Raw genomic sequence first — 25,497 nt, forward strand, 5'->3', positions numbered from 1 at the left:
TCAGTTCTCTATTTTGTCTTGCCTACCTTTTGTTAGTACTGTGACAATGCAGCCTAACCTTGAAAAGAAGAATCTCTTCACCACATAATCACCTGAAAATATCCTTATGTAATTACATGTTAAATTGTGTTTTTTCTTGTGGAAAACTGTTGCTTAGTGATACATTGAACTTGCTTGTTTAAACAGATCCACGAGCCTAATTTTCTGAGCTTGCTGACTTCAAAGTATCCAGAAAATAAATCTTTTGGTTTTTAAATACGTTGACAAGATGAACTTAATATTAGTTTATTTTCTTTCTTTCTTTTTTTTTGATAGTACAAAAGTGACTTGTTCACACTCTCAGATTTACATATCCTCCTAGCATTTCATTGCGGATTACAAAGAAGATATTTAAGGATCTCATCCACAATTCCATTGACTTTGATAGCAGCAGCATAGCAAATTATGTTTATTCATTTTCTAAAAGAAAGTTGGTTGTCCATAAAGTTGAATGGGCACGTGGCCATCAGTGGAAGCAGCATTCATAACACTTGTGCTCACCAGAAAATACCCTCACTCCTTGCTGTTTTTGTAAGCCCCACCTCAGCATTTGGCACACCCAAGGCAAGGGGGATGGGAGAATGAGTATGAAGTGAAGAAATATCACAGATGTTAGTCTGCATGAACTCCTTCCCCTTTACAGCCTTCCTGCTCAATCTGGCCTCTTTAGCCTCCGATGTTTTTTTTTTTTTTTTCCTCACCCTCCCTCCACAAAAGACAAATGACTTCTCCTAACCTAATTTCAGTTGCTGCATGCGAGGGCCCGCCTCGACGCCCGTCGGTCAGCAGAGTTAGAACAGACACTGCGCAGATTCAAGCCCCTCTGGAGCCCGGTTGGTCAGTTTACTAGCAAGTGTCCTGAATTTTCCATGAAAAATTCTATAAACAACTTCCATTTGATTACATTAACTTATTTTTATGTCTTTGTGTGCGCTTGCTTTTGTTCACCATTGAGAGAGCACTTTGTGCCACATGCTGCAAAGCCAGTTGTCTGTATGAAGAGTGCGATGGAAACAGCAGGGTTAGTGTTTCAACCAATGCTACAACCACAGTGTGTGTCTGGTTTGGGATTGATATGGGGGGGGGGGGGGGGGGGGGGGGGGGGTCCGCAGTTGTGTGACATGCCAAACCTCAGGCTGGTGGTGGTGCTGTCATTCATGCCCCCCCTCCCCCATTCAGTCAGCTTGCATAATCCTACATGTGTTAAACTTTGTTAAAGGGACGAACCCCATCACACTCCAGAACTGGTCCTGTTTAGATGCTGTGCATAGCAGGCAGGAAGTTGTGGATTGTCTTTGATTTTTTTTTGGCCTTTCTCTAGTTCCCTGGGGACATGTTGCTGCTTCGAACCTGGTAGAGTCTGTGCCATAACTAGGAGGGACCTTTGATTGGATCCTGATGTGTAGACAGTTGCATCTCATTGCTTTGAAAGCAATTTATCCAGAGGATATTAAATGACCTAATGGCCATATTATTGGCACACAACTACCCTGATTGAATCTCCATGTGTTTTTAAGGTGCTGGGATGATCAACAACAATTCTGTGTTCACTGTCCAAGATGCAGTGGGTAGTGTTGTAAAAAGATGTTTTTTATTTGGATTTTAATATTTGTGAAAGCGTGCTTAAGTAGTTTCTTGAGCTAGCACACAAGCACATATGAGCTTTAACGCTGTGTGTCTTTCATCATTATGTAAAAACATAGTAAAAACTCTGTTGCATTGACACTGAACTCTCTCTGCTCTTTTTCTCTTCGGCAACAGGAACTAGCTAATTTCCTGAACTTGATATACCACTTGGTCAGCACAGAGGGAAACATCTGAGGCAGGGGATCTCATAGAATTCTCCACTTTAAAAAGCGTAATGAGTGTTCAAATCTGTGGGTCAACGCTTTTTAACATTTTACAGGTGGTTGAGGAGTTTTTTTTTCTCCAATTTTGGAGGCACCATAAAAGGAAAAGTGAGCAATCAGGGAATGAAAGAGGAGGAAAGGGTTTTTTCTCTGCCTCAAATTCCCTACATGCTCAGTCGTCGCCTCATTAGTGGAGTCATTCACGGTGTCAAAAGGCGCGCGATCACTTGCATAGCCAGCAGTGTGTAGTTTTTAGATGCTGCTTTGAAGAGTCTGATTCATATTTTTCCTTGGTTTTCATTCATTGGAGATTGACTATGTCTGTTCCTCCAGCCTTGATGGTGTTCAGTGTCAAAGGTCAGGACTTCAACAGAAGGTCATCTCTGGTCAGCTGCTGGTCGGCAACATGACCCTTTCTCCTGATGGCCTGACCTCCACCCCCAACTCCCATCTCTTCTCCCCCTTGGTTTCCTTTACTGATGATCCTACAAAGTGGCTAACACGTGTAACTTCCTCCATTGATTTAGATGAACCCTTCACTGCACAATCATCTGCCTGCACCATCGTTCCAACAACCTCAGATCTTCCTCATCCTCGCGGCCAGAGCCGTTTCTTTAAACAGATTTGGTTGCTTTTGTTTTGTCGTGGTGCAATAACGAGAAAGAAAAGCAAAAGGAATAATTTCCAGACAAAGCACTTGCCTGTCTCTGTACAGCTCAACCATTAAACTTGTGCAGAGTATTACTTGAGCCTATTGATTGGAGTCCTCTGGCGTAGAGAGGCCAGTGTGCAAAATCAATGCTTTATTTTCTCTTAGGCTAGCCTTTCTCATGCAATGTTTTGGTCAGTGAAAATGAGAGGAAAGCAAGACAAAAGTCAATTGCCGCTACTGTATTCCTTCTTTTCTGTTTAAAGGATTTTGTTACTCAAAATTTAGCAAATTTGGCTTTGTTCCCTGTCATCTCTATGGCTCTTGGATTTTTTTGTAATACTTATCTCCATCTCATTTACCAGCATGAATCCACCCCTTTATAGTGGTAGTTGGGTGATGTCATGCTTGCTTGTGCTGTGGTTGCTCTGTAATGTGTCACTTTGACTTCTTGTATGACGTACAGTGGAGTGTTTCTTTTCATCCCACTCTTTTATCTCGAGTGGCTATGACTCAATTACAGCATATGCAATACTCTCAAGCAAATTCTCAGTGAATGAATGAGTTTGTGAGCAACTTTTGAAATAAATGGTTGGAAAGTTAATAGCCCACCTTTTTTACCCTTTTAATTTGGTATTTTATTGTTATAATACTAACTTGTAGTCCTAGCTTAAATGTGCATCTATTCTTTTGGATATGATGCTTTTGATTTAAATTTAGTTAAGTTGGCCAATCTACGCCTCAATATTTTACAAATGCCTCAATTTCCTTAAAGGTAGGGTAGGAGATCCTGGATTTTGAGTCCAGCGAAGCTGCATTTTGAAAATACACAGGTAAAAAGTCCCAACCCTTTTCTTCACTTTCCCCCCGAAGCCACGCCTCTAGAGTACATGAACGCTCACGAGCACGAAGGTGCACGAGCGCTGTTCTGACAGCAAGCATCGATCGTTGCCGTATTTAGTATTTAGTATTTAGTTTATGCTAACTATACGTTTAATAATGCTAGGTGCTAGCCAAGCTGGCTCTAATTTAGCTTCCTGCTAAGCTTCTGGACGCGTAATTCGTTCACGGAGCAGGGTACGCGCACAGGGGGAAGGAGGGGAAGGGAGGAGCAGATTGCAGTTTGATAGACAGCATCAGAATCCAATCATTGTTAACGGTCCGTTCAGTATGATTGGATAGTGTTTTTCCTACATTGTACGTTCTAGAGGCCACTAAAACTTTTCATATTTGTGTCAAAACTTTTAATTAATTGGTTGCAATGGGGGTGTGAAGAGTATTTCAAGCAATATGTAAAAAAATGCTCCAGAGAAAGAACCTCTACCCCACCTTTAATGACTGCCTCTCATAAGCTGTTGTGCAAGATAGCTCAAAATGTTACTCATAACCCACCTAGAGCAAGAATACCAGTAGTAGTAGACTCATGATACAAAGTTTACATTTTAATTCCACTCATGGTTCTATTTGTTTAGATTACCTAGCATTCATTTCCCACAATGCAACTTTACTACCGTGAGTTCAGTTTAATACACTTCTAAGTGATGCTAGTAGCAGCTGATATAGTCTTAAGCCGCAAGCCTCAAACAGAGATGAGGAGTGGACACTTTTTTTTTTTTTATAACTTTACACCAGATTTTTTTAATTTTCAAACTTTATCCCCAACTGATGCAGCTCCAAGTTATCTACTTTAAGGCTGTGTGTCAGATTTCTCTCAGCTTCCCCTGCAGACTTAAAAGATTTTGTGCAACTTTTTCACATATGCATTAATGCTGCCTGAAGGCGGTAGCATGGTTGCCGCGTCTGTCACGGCGGTGTCGCACCGTGACGTCAAAATGACGTATCAGGCCTGGCGCTTCCCTTGAAAAGACGGCGCAGCGCGTTGTCGTGCGCCAGTCGATTTTTGTTACTTGGCGGCGCCGAGCACAACGAACCGGATGGACTGTTGTGAGACCAGGCTCAGTGAGGAGGTGCGTTTGTACAGGCAGCTGTACGAAACTGCAGTGAAACAGCACAGGGAGCACGTAAACTCCCCAAACTGGTGCACAGAGATGGGCAGAACTTTGGGGAAAGAGGGAGAGTTCTGTAAGAATGTGTGGAAGAAGCTACGGGACAGATACGTGAAGGCAAAGAAGAGGGCAGAGACTCTGTTGATGCCGGGGGCTTCAAACCTTCACCTCTTTTAACTGAATTAAAAAATTAAAATGATCCGAAAACTGCAGCAGTATCATTAATTACAGTATTCCTGCTCTTGACAGCGGCATTGTTTTCTTCTCCACTTTCGTGGTTGTAGAGTAGAGGTAACCTTCACGTAGCAGCGCCACCTCTGTGACGGAGAAAATTGCACCTACTGGCGCGCAACGACTTGCGCCACTATATAGGGTCCTATGGCGGGCACGAACTCGTGACGTCATCAACACCGCTCGCGCGAGCGGACGCGGCAACCATGCTAGAGCCTTAAGATTTATAAACAGACTTTGATGTGGAAAATCATTGCATTCCTTTGTGCACATGTAACTAAAGGTCTTTGATAGGCAAGATTGGATAAAGCAGCATGTTTCTTTCTGTTAAATCTGCATTGTTCTTGTGTCCTCAAATATACAGCTATACAGTGCAACTTCTCTTTGTGCACACCAGACATGCAGCTGTGGTTGTATGTGAAGTCCAAGAGAGGACAGAGAGACACAAAAAGGGGTCAGAGAACAGGAACATGGCTGGTGACAGGCTGCCTGCATGTGGGGTGGTTTCACTAACGAGGAGCCATTGTGCCCTCGGTGAAGGTTAACTCTCTCTGATTCAGGGAGGCAGGAAGTGTTAGCTGCCTCCCCTGCACTTTTCCCATCCGTAGCCTCTGCCAAGCCTCAGCGGAACAATCCAGTCCCTGTGACTGAGAGGGAGCGGGGAGGGAGGGGAACAGAGGGAGAGTCAAAGACAGAAAGAGGGAGGACCAGGGAAGAATGGGAGGGGGGCAGTTAAAAACTGAAGAATTCTGCAGGGTAACATCAGGCTCCTTCGTTATGCAAGTGTTCCTCACCCGGGGTTTTGATACAGATTGCATCAAGCATAATGATAATTCAGAACGTGTAGCCCCCCCCCCCAGACTCACCAAAACAGCCTCCATTTACGGTTACGCTGACACATCTTCCCTCCACAATTGGAGCTGAAATGTGGCCAGCTGTAGCCAGGCTTCTGCAGGTTTAAGCCATGCATACACACATACGCACAGAAAATAGATATCTCAAAATATGCACCCACTCCCTCATAAGTCACAACACCTCATACCGAATCAACACTCGCATCTTTGTTAAATTATCCAGGAAATTGTTTGCGGTGCTCGATAACACAGGTGTTTATATGGTAATAGCTTCTGGAGGCTGGATAAGAATGAAACAATAAAGTCATTAGGGTGTTACAAGAAGAAATGAAACCAGGCTCCTTCATACACTACAACTCATCTCCCAAACACGCACACACACACACACCCCGTCACAACCTGAGGAGGCTGAACTCTTATAGACAAATTCATTTAAAAGAAAAAAAGCCTTTGTCAGCTGCCGTAATGACCCTTGATATGTGTGAACCTGTGCCAAGCTGTCCATGGAAAAGCTATTTATCTTTGCTTGCATTGTAGTTATGGAGAAGATAAAAGAAAATAGAACAGAATGGAGTTTACACAAGATCCAATAGATCATTCAGAGGATCTAAGCTGTTAAAATAGCTCTACTTATGGGATTTTATCCTAGATTTGATGGTAGAAAGTGTACACAGATAATGTCTGGTATACAGTGGTTTCCCCCATGAGCAGTTTTCTTATTGACATCAAGCTTATTTCCCATCTGTCAACATTTCATATCCTGAGTCATCTGCTGGATTCTCGCAGGTGGTGACCTTTGCAGGGATCTCTCCCTGTTCTAAAGTTGTGTGAGATGTCATCCACACATCTGTAGGCATTTTTAATCTCAGGAGTTTACTCACGCAAAATGGTGCTCCAACACAACATAACTCAATCTCCTTATCCCCCTCGACTTTAAAGGTGTCTTGTCTTTTAAAACTGCGCCAATCAAAACATAATTTCTTTGTAGTTTGTTTCCAAGGAATCAGACTTTCTTGTAATCTTTTAAAGTGGTTTTCCAAAGGTTTCTGACAGTTTTTCTTTGGACATTCGCTGCTTATTCACTCATTGTAAGTTCAGTCCTTGTACGTGACCATTTTCTGAGGCTTATGAATCATTGAAGTACAGAAAGGCACTTAGCTCAAGGGATGAACAAGTTTTGTGTCCACACATAATGGACGGCTTAGCTAAGAAATCATTTTAAATTGTGTCTTTAGGCACTTTGTTTCTAGCAGCCTGTCGCAAAGACACATAATTTGATTCTGTTTCTTCAGTTTTATCTATGAAAAAATGCCAAAGTTAACACAGTTTGTGAAACATGAAATAATATTTTTGTACGACTGGTTTCCAAAAAGCTATTAGCCGAAACCCTGGCATATACTGGCATGGTGCGCAGATTGTCTTTAAAAAAATTGAGGAAACTGGACAAGTGGAGGGCAATAAAAGAAGTGGCCGACCAAAAACAACTATATGCACCACGTGAACAGAATCTGAAAGTGATGTCCTCAAGAAATAGGGAAAAATCCAGCAAACACCTGATGAATGCAGCTGATCCTTCAGTTGTTACATCTAGTGTTGGCCAAAACCTTATCTGAAATGTTCAGGAAGGGTGGCTGTCCAGAAGGCTGAGGTATGCCAAATGATACAAAATCTGGACTTAACATTTACACCAGTGGTAACTGGTCTTATGGAGTTATGAATACTCCCCAGAGCCTGGACCTCAACATTGTGTGTGATCATCTTGACAGAGAACGGCACAAAAGGCAGCCAGCATCCAAAGAAAAGCTTTGGAATGTCCTTCCAGGAAGTCTTGAGAACTATTCCCAAACTTACCAGAAATCTTGACTAAGACGGTTCAGACTGTGTTGAAGAATAAAGGTGCTCGCACCAAATACTGACTTTCAATATTGTTAGATTTGTAGAAGCTCTGTTTTTGCCTCACATGTTGCATTTCCATTTATGTTTGCACATGTTTCAGTAAATTGGTTGACATATTTCCTGTTTTCCTTGCAGTTTATAAAGAAACTAGGGATGGTTCAAGGCAGTTGCACAGAACAGTGAATATTATTCACTATGCCAATGTTACTTGGAGTCATATTCCCTTCTTCTCAGGGTGTGGTGTGATCGAGCCTTAAAGGAAAGTAGTAACTTCAAATTGACTGTATTAATAAATTTTCCTCACATAACTGTATCCCATTATCGCCCGAACACGTATGTACAAGCTGAATCATTAGTAGAGGCCAACGGACAGACAGCATGTGAATAGAGATGTTCATCCTACAAAGGTGCCCTCTTTCACGTCTGATCCCAGCACATATCTCCTACAAAAAGGAAGGGTTGTGCACCGTGTGCCAATGCTACTAGGCCGTCCCCATTGGTAAATAATGAATAGGTCACACCTGGTGGTCTCTTACAAGCTCGCTGCGGACTCCATCCCTCAGTGGTGGTTTGAGAATGCGTTTGTCTCTGAGTGTGTAGCAGAATGTCCAACATTAATCAAAATTCCCCTGTAGTCTTCATTTGTGTTGTGTTTTCTTTAACCTTCCGCTGTATTGTTTCCTCTTGTGTCACACTCTTCAAAGTGCTTTAACAGTGTTTGTGCTTTGTCTGCATAGCAGTAGCAATGTGAGCCAAAAAAGAAGCGTTAGCTGAACCTCTGAATGGGCTAAGACCACGTAAGGATGTGTTCAGTGCTGCCACAGGCCACCAAATGACTGACTTACATCTCAACAGGGAATAAAGAGAAGGCACTTCAAAGAGTCCAACAACCCAGCATCATGAGAACGGAAGATTACTGAGGACATTCCTGAACTGCTTCAGAGCCGCAAAGGACTAAAAGCTAATTCATTATTTGTGATCACTTCATATCATGAAGGGACTCATGTAAAAGATTGTTCAAATACCCAGTTGAGACGTAATGCATTATCAGCCATGCTGGCAATCTACCTCTATCGAGAAGGCTTGTCTCATTAAAAATACATGTGGTGTGTTGAGCTCAAGTGCACCAATCATGCAAGCCTTTTCTAAAAACTCCTGGTGGTGCTTTACAATCAGAAGGTAATGAGCAGATAGGGGCTAAAGTGGATTTTCTGTTTTGTAGGACTTGGGCTTTGAATTTAGATACAGTAAGATGTCAATAATAACTTATTTAACCAACAATCCAGAACACAAAGATTTTCATTTCTTAGAGAAATAAACACATTTCAGAAGTTGTATTAACGATTCGTGGTCTTTTAACCACAAATTGATTAACTGATAAATATCTATTTGGATTTTGCTGGACGCTCTTTCGGTGTCAGTCTCTGTGCCACTGACCCTCCACAAAGCACGTCGACTATAAAGGTAGATTTTAAACAAGTAGTTAATTTATTCCAGCGGAAACTCTTCCAGAAGTGTCAGATATGACTGGTTGAGCCTTACTTATCAGCAGCACGGGCCACGTGTGGCAGAGATAGTGCGTGGCGAGTACGTCACCGAGAGCGTGTGATTGGAGGCGGATTCAGGAGTCAAACCGCATTTTATCCCTCGTATATCAATCACTGTGCTTTGTGGCCTCAGCACACGCAAGCACCAGAGCCCTCCGCCTTGTTTGTTGTTGCAACAAACCTGCTCTGAAGTGGTATTGTTGTGCCCTTATGTTTCTTAATAGTTCTTCTCTTTTTTCCTTGTTCTTCTGCTTTTTTTTTTTTTTTTTTTTTTTTTTACAAAGGTATTCCTTGTGTTGTCAGGGTAGCAGAAGAAACGGGTCCCCAGACTGCAGGTTCACAAAGCTCAGCAACAGCCAGAGTAGAAATGATAGGATTTCTATTGACAGCTGCTCCTCCACTCAATAGTCTTTGCAGGGTTTTGTGTTAGCACGAACAACTCATGGAGCAACTCCACAAAATGCACTTGGCTCTGCAAGATAAACTCTTGTCATCAAGGAATTAGAGTAACTATCTGCTTTGTGCGTTTTCCTTGTGAGCAGAAATGCAGTAAATCAAGAGTGTTTACCGGGCTGCAGAGGAGAAGAGGTGGAAGTGGAGAACAACAGCGTGTTTCCTGTGTAGTAATTTTGTAAAACTCTTGAATTAATTTGGGCCTGGAAAGCTGGGCCTGCTTACAGGGAGTTCTCCCTATAAACAGTGGAAAGGCGACTCCTGCCCCTCGAGTTCTTTCCATTCCTTCCACTACATCTGTGTGTGTTTGCACAAGCAATTGGTTTTACCTTGAAATTTCTACTTGTTGAGCTTTTTTTCATTCTTTTCAATGAAGGCATTTACAGAATGATGCAAATGGCAGACAAAAGAAAAAAAATTGGCATGACACTTTTTTTCTATCTAGTGTCTGTTGTGATGTCTAAGGTAATATTGTCCTCGCCTGTAATTTGGCATTAGGTGTAAGTCTGACATGTCTAAAACCAACAGTGTTGATGACAAAACAGGCTACAAAAATGATATAGATTACTCTACTTGATGTCAGCATTTTAATTTGGGAGTGTGGTGTTGTAATTATCAGAGGAGCTGATGGTTTAAGCCTTGCAAAGAAGTCTCTGGTTGTGCGAAACTGAAAGAGTCATACAAAAAAAGCTCCCAGATGGCTAAAAATGCCAAAAACTCAAGTACAATACACAGGCTGCAGAATTCCTGCAGGAATCAACTGTTCCACTTCTTATTTGCTTTCTTTTCTTGCGCACTTTGTTTTGCTTTGTGTGATCAAGATAATAAATTCTTTGCCTGAGGCATTTCTCTAATTTTGATGTTTTTCCCTACAACAACTGAGCCCACTGAGGCATAGAAGAAAAAAAGAAAAGGGGAAACTTTCAAACTTTAGTTGTTGAGCTTAGCGTCAAGTCGAGAGCATCGGTATTGACTGGTGTCCCATAAGGCCAATTTAATCTGCGGTACAACTCTTACACTGCATCCAACACAAGGAGTCAGGTTATTAAGCCGCTTTAATGAAACGGTCAGGATTGACTCTCCATATCTTCTTGCGCTAGAAAAGGCTCATCTAAATGGAAAAGGCATTGTCTTCATTATTTGCAAGTGTACAATGGTGGGCAGTTGCCATGGCGACAGCCATCGGAGACTGAAGCCTGGTTTGAGGCCAGAGGGGCTTCAAGAACAAAGTGGCTCCTAATGGAGAGCTTGTACAAATGGCTCTCTGAGAGGTTTATATATTGCTAGCATTTCCATGTCGGCCAGCTCAGCCATGGCGCCACAAATGATCAGTTTCATATCATATCCTTGTCTCAGTGCTGCTTCTGGTTAATGAAACAAGATAAATCTCATCAGGTTATTTACAGTCCCTCTCAAAAGTCTGTGAAGTATTCTTAGAAATTTGTTTTAAGTGGGTGTCCTATGTTGTTTTCCAGTGTATAGGCTTTAAAAAAGCCATGCGGAAACTTCCAGAGTACACGTATCAAAATGCAGATTGTCTTCACAGCATGGTGTCCTCCCAGGGGAGTTACAGCTGAATACTAAGCAGGAGGAAGCTCGCAGTTTTGACTGCTGTTTATGCTTTTGAGACAGAGAGGGGGGGGGAGGTAAAATGAGAGGGAGAGAAACGGCAGCGCTTAATTCATTTTCTTGTCTGAATGTAGGTTAAATTACCTTTAAATCCCACACAGAATTGCACATTGCAGGTAAATGAGTCACTTGGCAGGTGATAAGTAGCGGCAAAGACATGCTGTGAATTGGGGGGCAAGGTGCCTTTTTGCTGAGAGAAAAAGAGATTTCGCTAATAATAGTGGAAGTGGTCATGTGGGACCTCGCTGCTCTCCGATTCATGTCAGATAATAATTGGTTTACTTGATACGACGCTCTGTGTTTGGGCTGTGATGGGCTGCAGTAAAACAAATTACCCGGGGGGTTGACCTTTGGCAGCATGGTGCTGACCTCAGCCATGGAGGCTGCCCGACAGGAACGCCAACACACCACAAACCAGTGTGGATATTACTGGGTACTAAAGGGTCACCTATATACACTCGGAGTAATTGTTTGTAGATTTACCTGTGTTTCCTTTGTTCACGTACAGTTATATAGTAAGCTAGCAAATTGAACACAAATTAGTTGTATTATAAGCACATTTTTCCAATATATTAGTCTCATTTACCCTCAGTATTCAACGTATTTTGTTTCATTTGTTGAAACCTGGCACATAAAATCTTGGCGTCATTGTTGGGGAGACAATTATAAAAACATCTTGTGCAAATGTAATTTTTTATATTTGAAAACTTACAAAGAAAACTGAAAGTTAAAAAGTACTGTTGGCCCAACCAAGTTACATCAATCACAGCGAAGCGCTGTAAATATTACCAAAGGAGTGCTCTTGGCTCATATTGTGAGTGCACGATAAAAAAGGGTGGATGAATTAGGATTTCTTTTTTCAATTCTGGATTTGGTCAACTGGATATTTACAAATGGAAAATAAGTGAATTTATTCAGTAAACTAGGCTAGAACTGTAAAAGTCAAGGGCCAAAATACAAGGATCTGCCTCCAACTCTAAATTACGCTTGTGCTTATTGAGTATAAGGTGCCATTCAGAGCACCTTTGAATAGAGGCAACAACAGATTGTCAACATAAATACAAGCAAGCGCAGGAGTGTTACTCTCAGGCTCCTTTTTCTGTAAGGCTCACTATTGTAAACGCTGCATCAAGCTTCTGCAGAATAGCGGCGGCTTGCTGTGTTTTGTTTGTGCAAGGTTTATTTTACCCTTGCGAACAGGTTGTTCACACATTTGAAAGGAGTTGTGTTTGCGCTGTAGCTGGTCTTAAAGCCCGTTTCATGTCTTTGTTTATCTGAGAAGGGAAGGAAAGAGTTCTCAACTCTTGAGATTTGTTTGTCCTTCCTGGGCTCAGACATGCCGTAGTGGCAGGTCTAGCTGGACTCTTTTCTCTTAGTGTTCTGCACCAAGCATTCATTCATGTGATGAAAGAGATCTAAGGCTTCTGAGGGCCCGGCATGACGTCCACAATATCTATCTTCTCTTGTAGCTCAAGTCTGGATATATGCTTGTAATTTGAATAAAAATCCTAAGGAATCGTTTGCAGCCTCCAAGGCACGTAGCACCGTCTCACAAAGGTGCTGCTCGATATTATAACACAATTTGTATGTTAAGAAGGGGGCCCCTGTTGTTTGGATATGTTTCTGTGTGTGTTTGTGTGAATATCGACCAGTGGAGGATGTGTCACTGACAGGATAGCCACTCTGGCCATTGTGCAGGGGAGGGGAGGCTGCTTGCTTTCAATCCATTATTGACTAATCTCATTAGCTGAGGATCCTAACGCTGAATGAGCCACAGAAACTGACTTCTCTGTCTCTGTCTCACTGAGACACACCAATCACGTGGGTGCACACAAACACGCTCACGTGCAAACACTCTCTCGCGCACGCATGTTGCCACAGAGAAGAGGAGTCACTTGTAATTATAGACAGCGGCTTGGAAAGAAGTTTTTTTTTTTATTGGCCTTAATTAATCATTTTAATTAAGTGACTGCCTATCTGTTCTTTCTACTGGATTAGCTAATTATGTGTTCAGCACTTTTTAACTTGTGTCCTGACGTATGTGAGTGTGCCCCCTCGCCTCCGTCCCCCCCGGCTTCTTGCTCTGTATCACTGTGACAGCCTGTTTGCTCTGCCGCTCATGGATCATGCTCACCTGCGCGTCTGGAAAAACAACTGCTTTGCATATCTGCTCGATGCTGACAGCGTAAACTTTGCAGTCACTGGAAAAGGAGATGCAAAGTGTCATTGTGATTTGCACATTGTGAGTCTTAATGGCAGTCACGCAGTAGCTTTTGTGAATGGTTTGTTGCCAGCCAGGTGAGCGGGGCCACGCACCTCTGCAGTATCGCCCGGCAGAGTGAGCCAACCACTGCAGAGAGAGGAAACAGATTCATGACCCAGCCAGCCTGTAATTGCTGATGGTTCAGCAGTTTTCAGAGGCTGAAACAGGGGGATACAGAATTTCTCAGCTTTTTCCACCTTTTGCAGCAGTCATTTCCTGCGTCTCTCTGATCCAGCACACGCATACCTCTTCCTCTTCCCCAGTTTGTTGCCTCTCACACCTTTTGTGTGTGTGTGTGTGTGTGTGTGTGTGTGTGTTTGTGTGACATACACTTCTGAAGATGCAACTGCAGGCATCTTTGTTTATGTTAACCTGTCAAGCTGCCTTGACTTCTGATGAATGATTTGGAGCTTTGTTGTTTTCCAACAACTAGAGATGAGTTACTGCTAAATTACACCTGTGATTCGCGTACAGTACCCATCTGCAAAAGTGAGGTGAGCTGATGCCGAAGTGTTGATTAATGGGACAGTCAGCCAACCAAATATGTTTTAATTATATCAAAACTGCTAAGCTTTTGTTGGTTTCCGCTTCTTTCTTGAGGCTTTGATTAAATGTTAATTTAATCAAAAACAAAGCTAAAAGCTAAGCTGAAAATAATCACTAGTTATGCCTCTAATTATTGGACATAATAACAGGGCCAAAATAATACCTTGGCTCACTGCTGTCTCACTCATGGAGAGTTTAAATGCTGGAAAAAGCTTCAGGCAGCCTTTGATAACATATAATGGTAAATGGATCTGTAATGGCAAAGATCCAGCAAGCTGTAGGATCTTATCATCACAATCTTTGCATGCACACTGAGTTAGGAATCTGAAATCTTAAGCTGTATCTCGCTCAAAAATCAGATGAACACACGCGATCCACGAGTGATCCAAATGAAGCAAAATTTATCAATTCTCGGCCGAAATTCATACTGTCAAATCCTTTCAAAATCCTGTTGACTTGTACTTCCAAAACACAACAGAATGTGCTGGCAGTTAGCCTTAACTGTCTCAATTCAGGCTGCACGTTTATATGGTTTGTTTGTGGCAGCGTTTTTTGAAAATGCGTTTTGTAATTTTGTATGAGAGGACAGGCTGATGTTGTTTCATATGACAGCTTAAGTCTTGAATTGCATAACTTTCGCAAACTGCTACTCGTTCAGGCATTCAATATTCATTTGATGCTATTTTTAGCTCGTTGTGAGATTATATAAAATGAGACATACTGTCCTACAAACATGTGATCTCCGCCACTGAGACTACTTGTACACTCTTTTTGTGCCTTCAGAAAGAAAACCACAGCTTAGGGCAGGCAAAATAATAAATATACAAGATGAAATAAATATTGAGACATCGAAATGCCCCCCCCAAAAAAAAAAAAATTTGGATTGAGGACTCTACTGAGTCCACTCCTCTGGAGAAAGTCCCCTTTTTCCCCCCAGACACATTGGCATTCTTCACAGCTACATGTGAGATGAGGCTTCCTGATTCATTCACACAAAGGCAGTCAAAACATGGCAGCCCGCGACATGTAGCAAATTAGAGCCATGCGAGCTGCACGATGCTGATTCAAAATGAGGCAGAGGAGGGAAGGTGATGGTCGGCATGTTGCATGGGATTCATCATGTTTGTGTGTCCCCCCGCAGCTCCACGAGGGAGATTTGTGACACAGATTTACTGCCGCCTGTGCTGCCTAACCTCTAAATCAGCCCTCCTCCCACACAGCAGACCCTGCTCCCCTTTTATATGCAGACGCACTCTTCGTGGTCATGGAGGGGGCGTGTGGGACAGTGCTGGTGAAGGGGAAGGAGGAGAGGTCAGACCACTGCTGTCAAAAGCCTCCTCTCTGCAGATCAAGCGTCTGCCTGTCTGGTAATGTGTTGTCATTGACCAATTAGGAAATCCAGATCAAACAGGCACCAGGAATGGCCTTTCACTGCCCCTCTCGAAGCTCTCTGCTCTTTTTAATTGAGCACATTTGTGGAATGAGTGGTTTCTCCCTCGAGGGACCAATGACTGTAGATATTAGCAAGCTGTTAATACGGGCTCACTCCTCTCCATGAGTTATTAAACAACGCAGATCCAAAAAAACAATAATTTCTTGAGCTATATGAGTAAGAAAATCCAAATATGGAATTTTTTTCAGATGACGCAGCTCATAACATACATTTTTCTCGTATGCCTTAAATTGTATCTGTCTTAAGCTCGTAAACAGTACTGCGGAAACAGAAGTTTTACCAAGTAAAAATTATTTCAATTTTTTTTAGATATCGAATATGAATTGTTTGGTAAGTAGAAGGCTGTTTGTTTGTTTTTTTTCTGTCAAAAGTCACACAATCTGACTTGTACATACTTTGTTAGACCAGAAAAGTGCCTTAAAATGTTCAAAAATAAGTGGTTTGAGTTTATCACTTTTGCCATTTCATGTCACTGTGAAATTGAATACAGTGACATGAAAAAAAAAAACTTTTGTGGCTGTGGAATGCTATGTTAGTAAAGGGTGACCTGATTTCCAAACAGCATTTTGGCTGTCCAAGAAAGCTGTTCCTGTGAAGGATCCCATGGCTTCCTATTTTTGGGACAGGGTTTTAGGGATGCAAGTATTTATAAAACTTTGAAACTTGCATAACTTAATGTTGAATCCTAACACTGAATGTAAGACAAGGCATAGCCCCGAGACACCTGTAAAAGTTATCCAAGACCTCAGATTTATTAGGGTCTCCAAACTTTAGTTTGTGACTGGATTTCTCGATTTAAATGAGACAAAACGAACAATTTGAAGGTGAGTTCTGTGGCTCTTTCCCATTGAAGCTGGCGCTTTAAAATGTTGATTTGTTATGGGTTGAACAACCCTTTCTTGAACTGTCCCCACAAAAAAACCAAAAAAAAAACAGAAGTTCAGCAGGAGATGTTAGTGAGGTCATTACAAGGTCTGGCAGATTGATGATATGTCTTCACAGGCTTCTTGGGTGAAACAGAAAGCTCATGTTGCTGCTGTCCATCAGTGTCCGGGCAGGTTGAGCTCATGCACTATTTAAAATCTCTCACTCTCCCTGCTTCTCTCCTCCCATTCACTCAAAGTCACAAAAGGCCGAAGGTCACTGGCACAATGGAGACGAAGGGGTCCTCCATCTCCCTGCCCACGCCGACAACCCATCAGACGCACACACTCACACACAAGCCAAGAAACTAACTCATCGCTGCTGCTTTCTCACAGCGTACACTTGTAAAGCAGTGAACACAAACATGCTCATGTTCCGCTCTCAGCCTTCTTTGAATTCCTTTCCATGTATCTTGCAGCTCGCCTGTCACTACTCCCCCCGGCGCTATCAGTCTCTTCCTCCCAGACCTCATAATGGCTCTTCTTGGGTAGCGTCTTCAGCTCCCGCTATTTCAAAGTTTTAGCTGCCTGGATTAAGCATGGTATGTGGAAAATGAACAGCCACTCACAAGAGGGACACATGAGCTGAATGCATAATAAACCAGGAGACCGGGAGAAGAAAACGGAGAAAGGAATGGGGGGGTCTGAGGCAGTCGTCACCTCCACGGCAACTATATCACTCACCGAAATGGAAATAAAATACCTCTTTGACTTCTCCTCTGTGCTCACAATCTCAGGCTATTTTTAAGACCTAGTGTTTGACAGAGATGATGGTCGCAGTGATGGGTTTCTTCGTGAGGAGCTGAGTGTGATTTCACCTCACATCGCAACAATAGCTGCAGGTTTACACTTTGGCTCACTGGTTTGGAAGCAGGGAGCGTTGGGCTAGCTGTTAGCTTCATACTGCTTTGATTTGGTGGTGCTCACAGAGTCATGTGGCTCATCTGTGCTGCCTCCAGAGCCCCGAGGGAATTGACCCCCCCCCCCCTCCTGCTATTAGAGTGAAGGAGGAAGGAAATTAAAAAAGTAGCTGTTTGAGAGGCATTTGAGAGCGAAGAAGAGATGTAGAAACCACAGTGATGCTCCTCATGCTTGCATGTGGCTGAGATCTTCTCTGTTTGCAAGCTCCAGGAAAAGAAGGATGATGGGTGGGGGCTCGGTGATAAAGAGAGAGGCTGGCCCCCATATGCCTTTGTTCTTTTTTTCTCTCCCTTTTTTTTAACATTGCAGGCAGAGATCAGCCTCTGAGACTTTGTGAAACGTTACACTTGGTTAGAGAGGAGATATTGCTTAGGCCCCTCTATGATCCCGACCCTCTGTTTTCTGCTTCTGCTTTGAGGAGAAGGAGGAGGAGGAGGAGGAGGAGGAGGAGGAGGTCCTCTACAACCCCACCCTCCTGCTTCCACCACCGTGCACCCTTTGCTTTTCTAATCAAGCTGCAGATGTGCCTGATGGCTGAACAATCTCTGTGTACTGAACGTTGGGGCTCCCGCAGGAATCCAGGAGGCTTGCTTATGTGAGCTGTCGTGAAGGAAAAAAAGAAAAAGTGAGAGGGTAGAAAAGGGGGGGGGGAAGGGGGAAGAGGGAGAGATCAGTGAACAGCGACCAACGCAGCAGGGCTTCTTTAGAGCGTGTGTGTCCGAGAGTGAGTGGCACAACTGCAAGCCTGCCCTCCCTCGCAGTTGCTCCTGGATCTGCAGACCAAACCACATTAAATTAAAGAAATCCATTCCCAAGCCTGTTAAGGAGCCATGTGGGGAGGTGTGAGAGAGCGTGTGCGTGCACTCGAGTGGCTGCATGTCCATATGTGTGTGCAGCAGAAAAACGGGGGAGTGGGGGGTAGAGCTGGGAGGTGGGACAGGCAGGAGGCAGCTCATATTATCCTCTGTGCCAGCTCTGGATGGAGCCTGCTGGGGATTATGGCACATTCTGTAAGGCAACAATGGAAGCGGCAGCGCTTCGTACACATTTCTGTCTTCTCCATCCAACAAACACAGCTTTGTCCTTGCCTGGCCACTCACCAGGCAGACACCTGGAGTCCTAGAGGTGCCCTCTCCAAACTGAGCACCCCCCTCGGTGCAAGAAAACAGCGTCTTGACGTTAGGATAATTAAAGGGGAGCTATTAAGCTGGCCTCAGCCGACAGGCGGAAGAAAACAAGACATATCTGGGAATCAAAGCTCATTAAAATCACGAGGGTGAGGAGATGCTTCCTCCCCTCCTCCTCCTCCTCCTTCCCTCCTCCCTCGTCTTTATCACCCTTAAGCAAGTGCTGCAAACAGCAGAACCTGAGTCAATGATGGCACAGATTACTCCTTTATTGCCTAATTCACCTACAGTGCATGACTCACGGGGACGCAATCACCTTGAGCAGCGCGTCCCCATAAGGTGTGAAAGCAATGCTGATTTTTTTTTTTTCACTTGGGCCACCTTGTTCTGTTTTAATAGTGTCAGCAGTGCTTGGCTTAGTAGCTTTCGACCAGTGGGGTGTGTGTGTTTGTGTGTGTGTTGCTTGTAGGGGGTGTTTCGCACTGCTATGCAGAGGTGTAACACCCTGCCTGTAGTGTTGTTGTAAAGCGCATTAGGAGTGACTGAGGGTGTTGTTATGGTATCATGATGCCAGTCCGGCACTCAGGGGAAAGTGAGAAGATGTGTGTGCGTTCGTGTCTGTGTGTGGTCGGGATGGTGGCCAGCATGGCTTGCTGTCTTTCTAGTACTTTGACAGATGCAGGAGAGGAGAGCAGTCAGGTGATCATGCAGATTTTCAACCCATGTTAGCAAAACGTATGGAGGCCTAATGATGGCATAACATATCCTCACTTTTAGCTTTACATAACTCAATCAAGTGGTGCACACCTGGCAGCTTCACTTCCAAATTCTTAATAATATATATGTCGTCTACCAAATAGTAAATTGTCAAAATAATCTTGTTAAACTCATCTGGTGACTCATTCCTTGCCGTCTCGCTCTTCTTTCCGTACGATGTTTCCCAAATTACAAAAACGAACCTAAATAAGAGACGTAAAAAACAGAAACTATCCTTTACTGACACTCTTCCCAGCCCGAACCAGCCTGACTGTTTTAGTTCACAAGCCATTTATATGAATAAATGAAATCTGTTTACCACTTCCCTGCTTCTCGACAGTTCAGCGTAGAGGCTTCGTGATCCATTTGTTCTGCTGCGACGGCGGCATAGAGCTAATCATTGTCTACCCGTCTCACTCTGTTTTTATCCCGACGAGCAGACGCACGCAACTCGCTACATTAGCAAGGTAGGAACCTGCTTTCGAAGATGTATGGGTGGGGTTTGGGGTTGTCTGAAGTCATGTCTATATTTCAAACTCTACATCAGTGACAGCTCAAGAAAAGCAATTTGAGTTAATGTTCTGCTTTAGTGTCTTCATTCAACATTGTTTAGCGCCGTCTTCCAGTCCCTGTCGTGACATAATTTTGTCATCAAAATAAATTTGCATCTCCCTTTTAGGCACGTTTATATAACATGATCATGTGACGGGATAAACATTGACCTTCCCTGATGAGAGACCCCGCAGGGTGCCATGCGGAAACAAAGCTTTCAAGTAGTTGTACATGGGAGAAGAAAAACATTGTTTTACCCCAGAGGTGGGCTGATAGCACGGTGAAAAGCCCATTTGTAGAGGTAGGCCTCATCTGTCACTGGGCAATGGAGGAGGCAGCCATGCACAAGCCCCCTGATTATAAAGAGATAATTTCATCCAATCCTCCGGTGGTGCTCCATCGCCTTGCTGCTATACTCCACTGCCTTTCATATTTGTTCCCCAGCCTGCATCTCCTCACCCGTTTCGTTTTATTACAGCTCCCACTCTATACATATATTTTAGCTCCCCCTTGAATAGGGGAAGGAAAGTGGGTCTCCCTCCACCTCTCCCACTCTGCACTCTCCACACACACCATGTGTCTTTTGTCGTGCAGGAATCCACAGCTCTCAACTTGTTGTGTAACGCCTGCCGTGCAATTTGCAGTAAATTAAGCTCAAGTAAGGCACATAACTGCACTGATTTCCCCTCGCACGCTCAAAGGCGGTAGACAGGATTTCTGTCTGAATCAACGCAAATAGGATCACAGAGAGAATGAAAAAATGATAACATCTGAAAAGAGCATGTAAATAAGGTGAAGCTCATAATTGCATCTTGTTGTCATTATCTCCAAAGCGTCTCAGGTTTAATCTTTAAATTGGCTCTTGTTAGTCATCAGAGATGTAACAAAGGTCTAGTGTTTAATCAGAACAAGAAAATATCTGGAAATTAAATTACTCCCTTACCCTGTTGTGTCTTTTTTTTTAAGGCGAAGAAGTCGGGAAGTAGATAAATGTATATATGTGGACGGGCTTTACAGGGCGGGAGGATCAGAAGTGATTTTACGTGTGTTTAACAGAAAAAAAGCAGGGAGGTGAATGGCAGTCCAACCTTTTCTTTCCTCTCATTTTAACTCACTGCTGGAGGTGAGAGAGATGACACAGAGAAAGACAGGGAGAGAGCAAAAGGAAGGGCAGGAGGGAGGAGAGAGCTGGAGAGAGCAGGTCGACTCGCTCATCAATAACCACAAGGTCAGACAGGCAGTGCCGGGCTGAGTGGGCCCTGTTAGGAAGCAGCAGCTGAGGATTTGTAGAGCTTGTAAAGGCTTAAAGAAACACCGCTCCGCCTTCTTTGTGCCACTACCCGGGACTTTGAAGGGCCAGGGAGACACCTGCTGGCGGCTGAGTGGGACGATGGTCGCCAAGGTTCAGCTCATTGTCAGCTGGCACAGAGAGAGGACTGAGGGGGGTATTACAGCAGCTCACTGAGGGATGTGTGGAAGGTCAGTGCATGAGCATGTGTCATCACTAAACAGGCTTTTTTTCCCCCTGTGTGACAGACAGGATCAGTGCTGGTTAGAATGGGAATATATTTCAAGATTTTTTTTGTTTGTTTGTTTGGTTAACATTTGCATAATGGTTTTTGAGATGCAAAATACACCAAAGGACAAAAGTACATCAGCAAATAGAAAAACACGTTATGTCACAAACGTCAAAGAATTTCATGAATGCTTCACAAAACACATCATCTGAAAAAACAACAACAACAAAATGGAAAAAACCAAACGACGGCATTTAACAAATGCAATATGTTTCCAAGCACATTGATGCTTCATAAAACACAACATTTCAGATAGCAACCGCACAAAGCTATACAAAACCCTACTACATGATAGAACATAAGGATTTTTGCCGAGGAAAAAAAAGGAACAGATAACAGCAACACAACGTTTTGCCATACGATGAAACACAAAACACAACAGATAAATGTAAGACAAATGTAACACACCACAAAACAAGATACACCGCAAAACACAAAATAACAGATAGCAACTCCTAATTTTACAAAACGCCCCTTGATATGCTAAAACAGATTTCACAGAGCAAACCCCCCGGTTCACAAAACGGAAAGTACAAAGGTCATCATTTGACAAAAATTCGATGACTTAACAAAAAAAACTGACAGTTCAGAAAGCACAATACACAATTTTGCAAAACAACACTTCAAAAAGCAAAATTTCACAATTTTTCTGGTGAAATTCTGTTTTGTTGTCGAGCTTTTTGAAATGTGTTATGTTTTTCCTTTTTGTTGCTCAGTTTTTTTTGTTATGTTACTGTATTTTGCCTCAATGTTGTGCATAGCACCTACAGGCCACCGTACTTTCTGTCTCTGTTTTAAAGCCACAACAATCAGGGATTTCTTATTTCTGACCCAATATTGTGTCACACTGGTGGACTATTGCTCGTAAATGCCTAATAATTATCCCATTTAGAAATAAATTGAAAATATTTATAGTACTATGAAGCAATACTGCGCTACCTATTTCAAAGGTGTTCGACTTGTCAGCACACCGTGCAAAAAAGTTGCTTTTCCATCTGCAAAGACATTAAGAGCGAAAAAATTCTCAGATGTCTCTTTCTTTATGAGCTTTCTAATTTATGGAGAGGAATGCACTCGTGTGCCCTTCTCTGCTCTGAAGTGCAGGCATGAGCAGCTCCAATACGTAGCATAAAAGCTCTTTAGCTGTCTAGTAGAGTAGATTACTGGCCCTGCCGTTAAATCCAGCTAGAGACCCCTAAGTGTGCATTATCAGTATGGTGCAGCATGCTGCCTCCTCTTAGCGCCCGTCCCCCCCGCTTCGCTCCGTCATCTCCCAGGTACTTTGAGCAGGGAAATTTCCTACTGTGAGACGGTTATGGAGAAAGATGGCATGAGGAGGGAGGGGTGAGAGATGATGTGCCACAGGATGATGCCCCTGTAGTAGCAAGAAGGAAAAGTAAAGGGGGCGTGAGGTGAGGATGAGATGAAGATAAAACTTTTCACTCCTCATAAATGACTCGATTAATTCACCAACCACTCCACTTTGAGATGCAGGTCACTGTGAGTTACAGCCGACAGCCGTTTGTGATATTTATTTGACACTGAATGCAACATTAAATCAAATGCCCAGAGGCGAAACTGATAATCTTTGATACAGCTTGTAATACTTTTTAAGTTGTGATCATCTTTTGTAGTATGTCAGACCGCATCCTCATTGTTTCCCTTGCGTGAATTATTTTCTCAGATGACAGGGGGGAAAAGAAGAAGAAGAACAAGAGAAGGGTTTCAGTAAGCTACGGCTCCAGAATCAATAGTGCACTCTAAGGGTTTTTATTGGAGGAACTCTGGGAGAGTGAAGGGAGGAAGAGGGGGAATGATATGTAGAGCATGTCTGATGTCTGGGCCCAGTGTACAGATAATTGTTAACCAAAGATTACATAATGGTAAAGTAATGTAAACAGAGAACCACATGCCAAGTCCTCACAGGCGCGGATGGAGGAGCTTCACGCAGTCTTCTGAGATAACGCTGACAAACTGTGAGGCTCTGCACATTGTAACTGTGTCAATGTCCCTCCACCTCAGTTCATTTTCTCCCCAAGGTGCTTTAAATATGGTCAGACATCCTGTCTTAAGTCCAGCGTGTCCTTTCCAAAGGTGTATGGCAGCGTTCAGGGGCAACCGCCAGGGCTTGTTAAGGGTGTCAGATGGGCTGAGAGGAATGTCATCCATTGGGCTCTCTGAGGTGCTTGTCACCTGCCAAATCAATATCTCCCCGCTCAGCTCACAGTATGCTGCGCCCACACTCACACACAAACACACACACAACCGCAGAAACGTGGTGGTGATACCATTGGCAGCTTCCCCTAGAAGAGCTAAGCCTTAACCCTTGTCTGTGTTTCTGTTGCAGAGCTCTCCGGTTTAATGGCTGGCAGGTAGAGGCCAAAGAGGGACAATCAACATGAACCCGATTCCGTCGATGGACAGACACATACAGCAGACCAATGACCGTCTGCTGTGTATCAAACAGGTGAGGCAGTGTTGGTGACAGCAGTTTTCACACACCTGTCTGATTTTTTTTTAAAAAATGCTTTTATCGTGAATGTTATGTTACTTTACACGTGGGCTTTAAACAGTTGTCAAATTTCATACCATGTGAGGCACCATCATTTTTTTTTTTTTCTCCCATAAAGCATCATGTAATGTTACGCAACTGAGATATTTAAGTCAATCCAAAGCCCTCATTCCATCCGTATCTTTTAAAAGACGGAGCATTACTCAGGTTTTTCCCTCACCCCCAACGTCTGTCTTCCTGGATGCTGCTGCCGTCCTTTTCTGCAACGACTCTTCTGCTGGCGTTGTCGAACCTTGTGGCTGAAAAAATCAACTGGATCTATGAAAACAACTCCAATACAAGCAAATTTGCTATAAAAAAAAAAAAGAAGAAGCAAAGTCGCTATTAATGAGCAAGCCTGGCAACTGTGATGATGAAGGCATGTGTCATTAGCAGCACCCGTGTCACCGGATGCCGTTAAAACTTCAGTGGGATGTATTAATGTGACTAAGGTGTACATGTGTTTATGTGTCATGAATAAGATTGGCATACTCAACATGGCCTAATTTGATCATTGCTTAGCTCAAATTTGACCTTATTAAGGCGATCACAAAATGCTGTTAACATGACATCATCTTAATCTGAGCAAAGAACCACATTTTCCTGCCAGTGTATGAAGAAATGAGGAGTTGTTTGCGGCTTTTGCACAGTACTGTATATTCTGGAGGTTTTTACAGAGGCGTTTATGAAAGTATCACTCATTTATAGAACTTTTTATTCCCAAAATCATGTAAAAATGTTTGTACATTTTTTCGTAATATGTTGATTTGTGATACCTCATAAAATAACATGTCAGATAACATGAAATACAAAAATAATTGTGTCAATGTAAGCATTTGACGGGGAATGTTTCTCCGTGTTATGATATCTTTTGGTCAAGAATTTTACCCCACGCATCTGAGGTGAACGTGGTCAACCACAGATTCGAGTTTTGACTCTTCAAGCTTTTATTATTTAAAGAAAAACAGAAAAGAAAAACAGAAAATACATGGTTGTCATGCTGAAAGGAGTGTTTGGCTCTTTGCTGTGGGCGCAAAAACGAAGAAAAATAACTTTTGGAATGTGTGCCTGCACACACATGTAGAAATTCCCCATCAGGGGTCAGAATGCTTCTCAGTCTTCTTGCCTGGCCAAAGCAAAGTGACTAATCTGTTCAGTCCTATTATCAGGACTCTGGTGTGACTCAGGTTACTGACGGGGGTCAAAGAGCAGAGGCTCCCCTCCCTCCCTCCCTCCCTCCCTCCCTCCCTCCCTCCCTCCCCTTCTCTCTCCCTCCACCACTGCTGACTCCCAGTGAGTCCTTTTGTCTCCTCTCTCCGCCGTTTATGGCGGGACAAATCTCTGGCAGAATTAAACAGGCATACCTGCGTAACCCCAGGCTACGGGGCTCTCCCTTTGATCTCTTCTCTTAACTGATGGTACATTTTGTTTCCGGGCTCCGTGCTGGGGTCCACCTCCTTGAAAAGTAGATGGAGAAAGCCTTTGAGACTCTGTGGAGCTGGTTCTTAAATGTGGAAGTGGCAAATTGTTTTTCCCTCAGCGGGGAGTGAGAGGAAAGATGAGGCAGATAAGAGAGACAGGGTGAATGTTTGGTGAGCAAACAGAGGGAAGGTCCAACAGTATGTGCAGTGACTGGCTTTGATGTGCTTAAGTAATAAGGCAGGAGATGTAAAC

The 25,497-nt window shown here is 43.2% G+C and overlaps 1 protein-coding gene across 2 annotated transcripts in view; it reads left to right on the top strand.

Annotated features, from left to right (window-relative positions):
- The window catches only part of LOC142373479 (zinc finger MIZ domain-containing protein 1-like), a 112,684-nt gene that overhangs the window by 50,445 nt on the left and 36,742 nt on the right, over positions 1–25,497 (top strand). For both annotated transcript variants that reach the window (XM_075456746.1, XM_075456747.1), the window contains exon 3: positions 23,620–23,739. In XM_075456746.1, the coding sequence (XP_075312861.1) occupies positions 23,671–23,739 (69 nt within the window). In that variant the 5' untranslated portion in view covers positions 23,620–23,670. The remainder of the gene's footprint in view (positions 1–23,619; positions 23,740–25,497) is intronic.

The sequence above is a fragment of the Odontesthes bonariensis genome, chromosome 23, assembly GCF_027942865.1.
Source record: "Odontesthes bonariensis isolate fOdoBon6 chromosome 23, fOdoBon6.hap1, whole genome shotgun sequence".
Lineage (NCBI taxonomy): Eukaryota > Metazoa > Chordata > Actinopteri > Atheriniformes > Atherinopsidae > Odontesthes > Odontesthes bonariensis.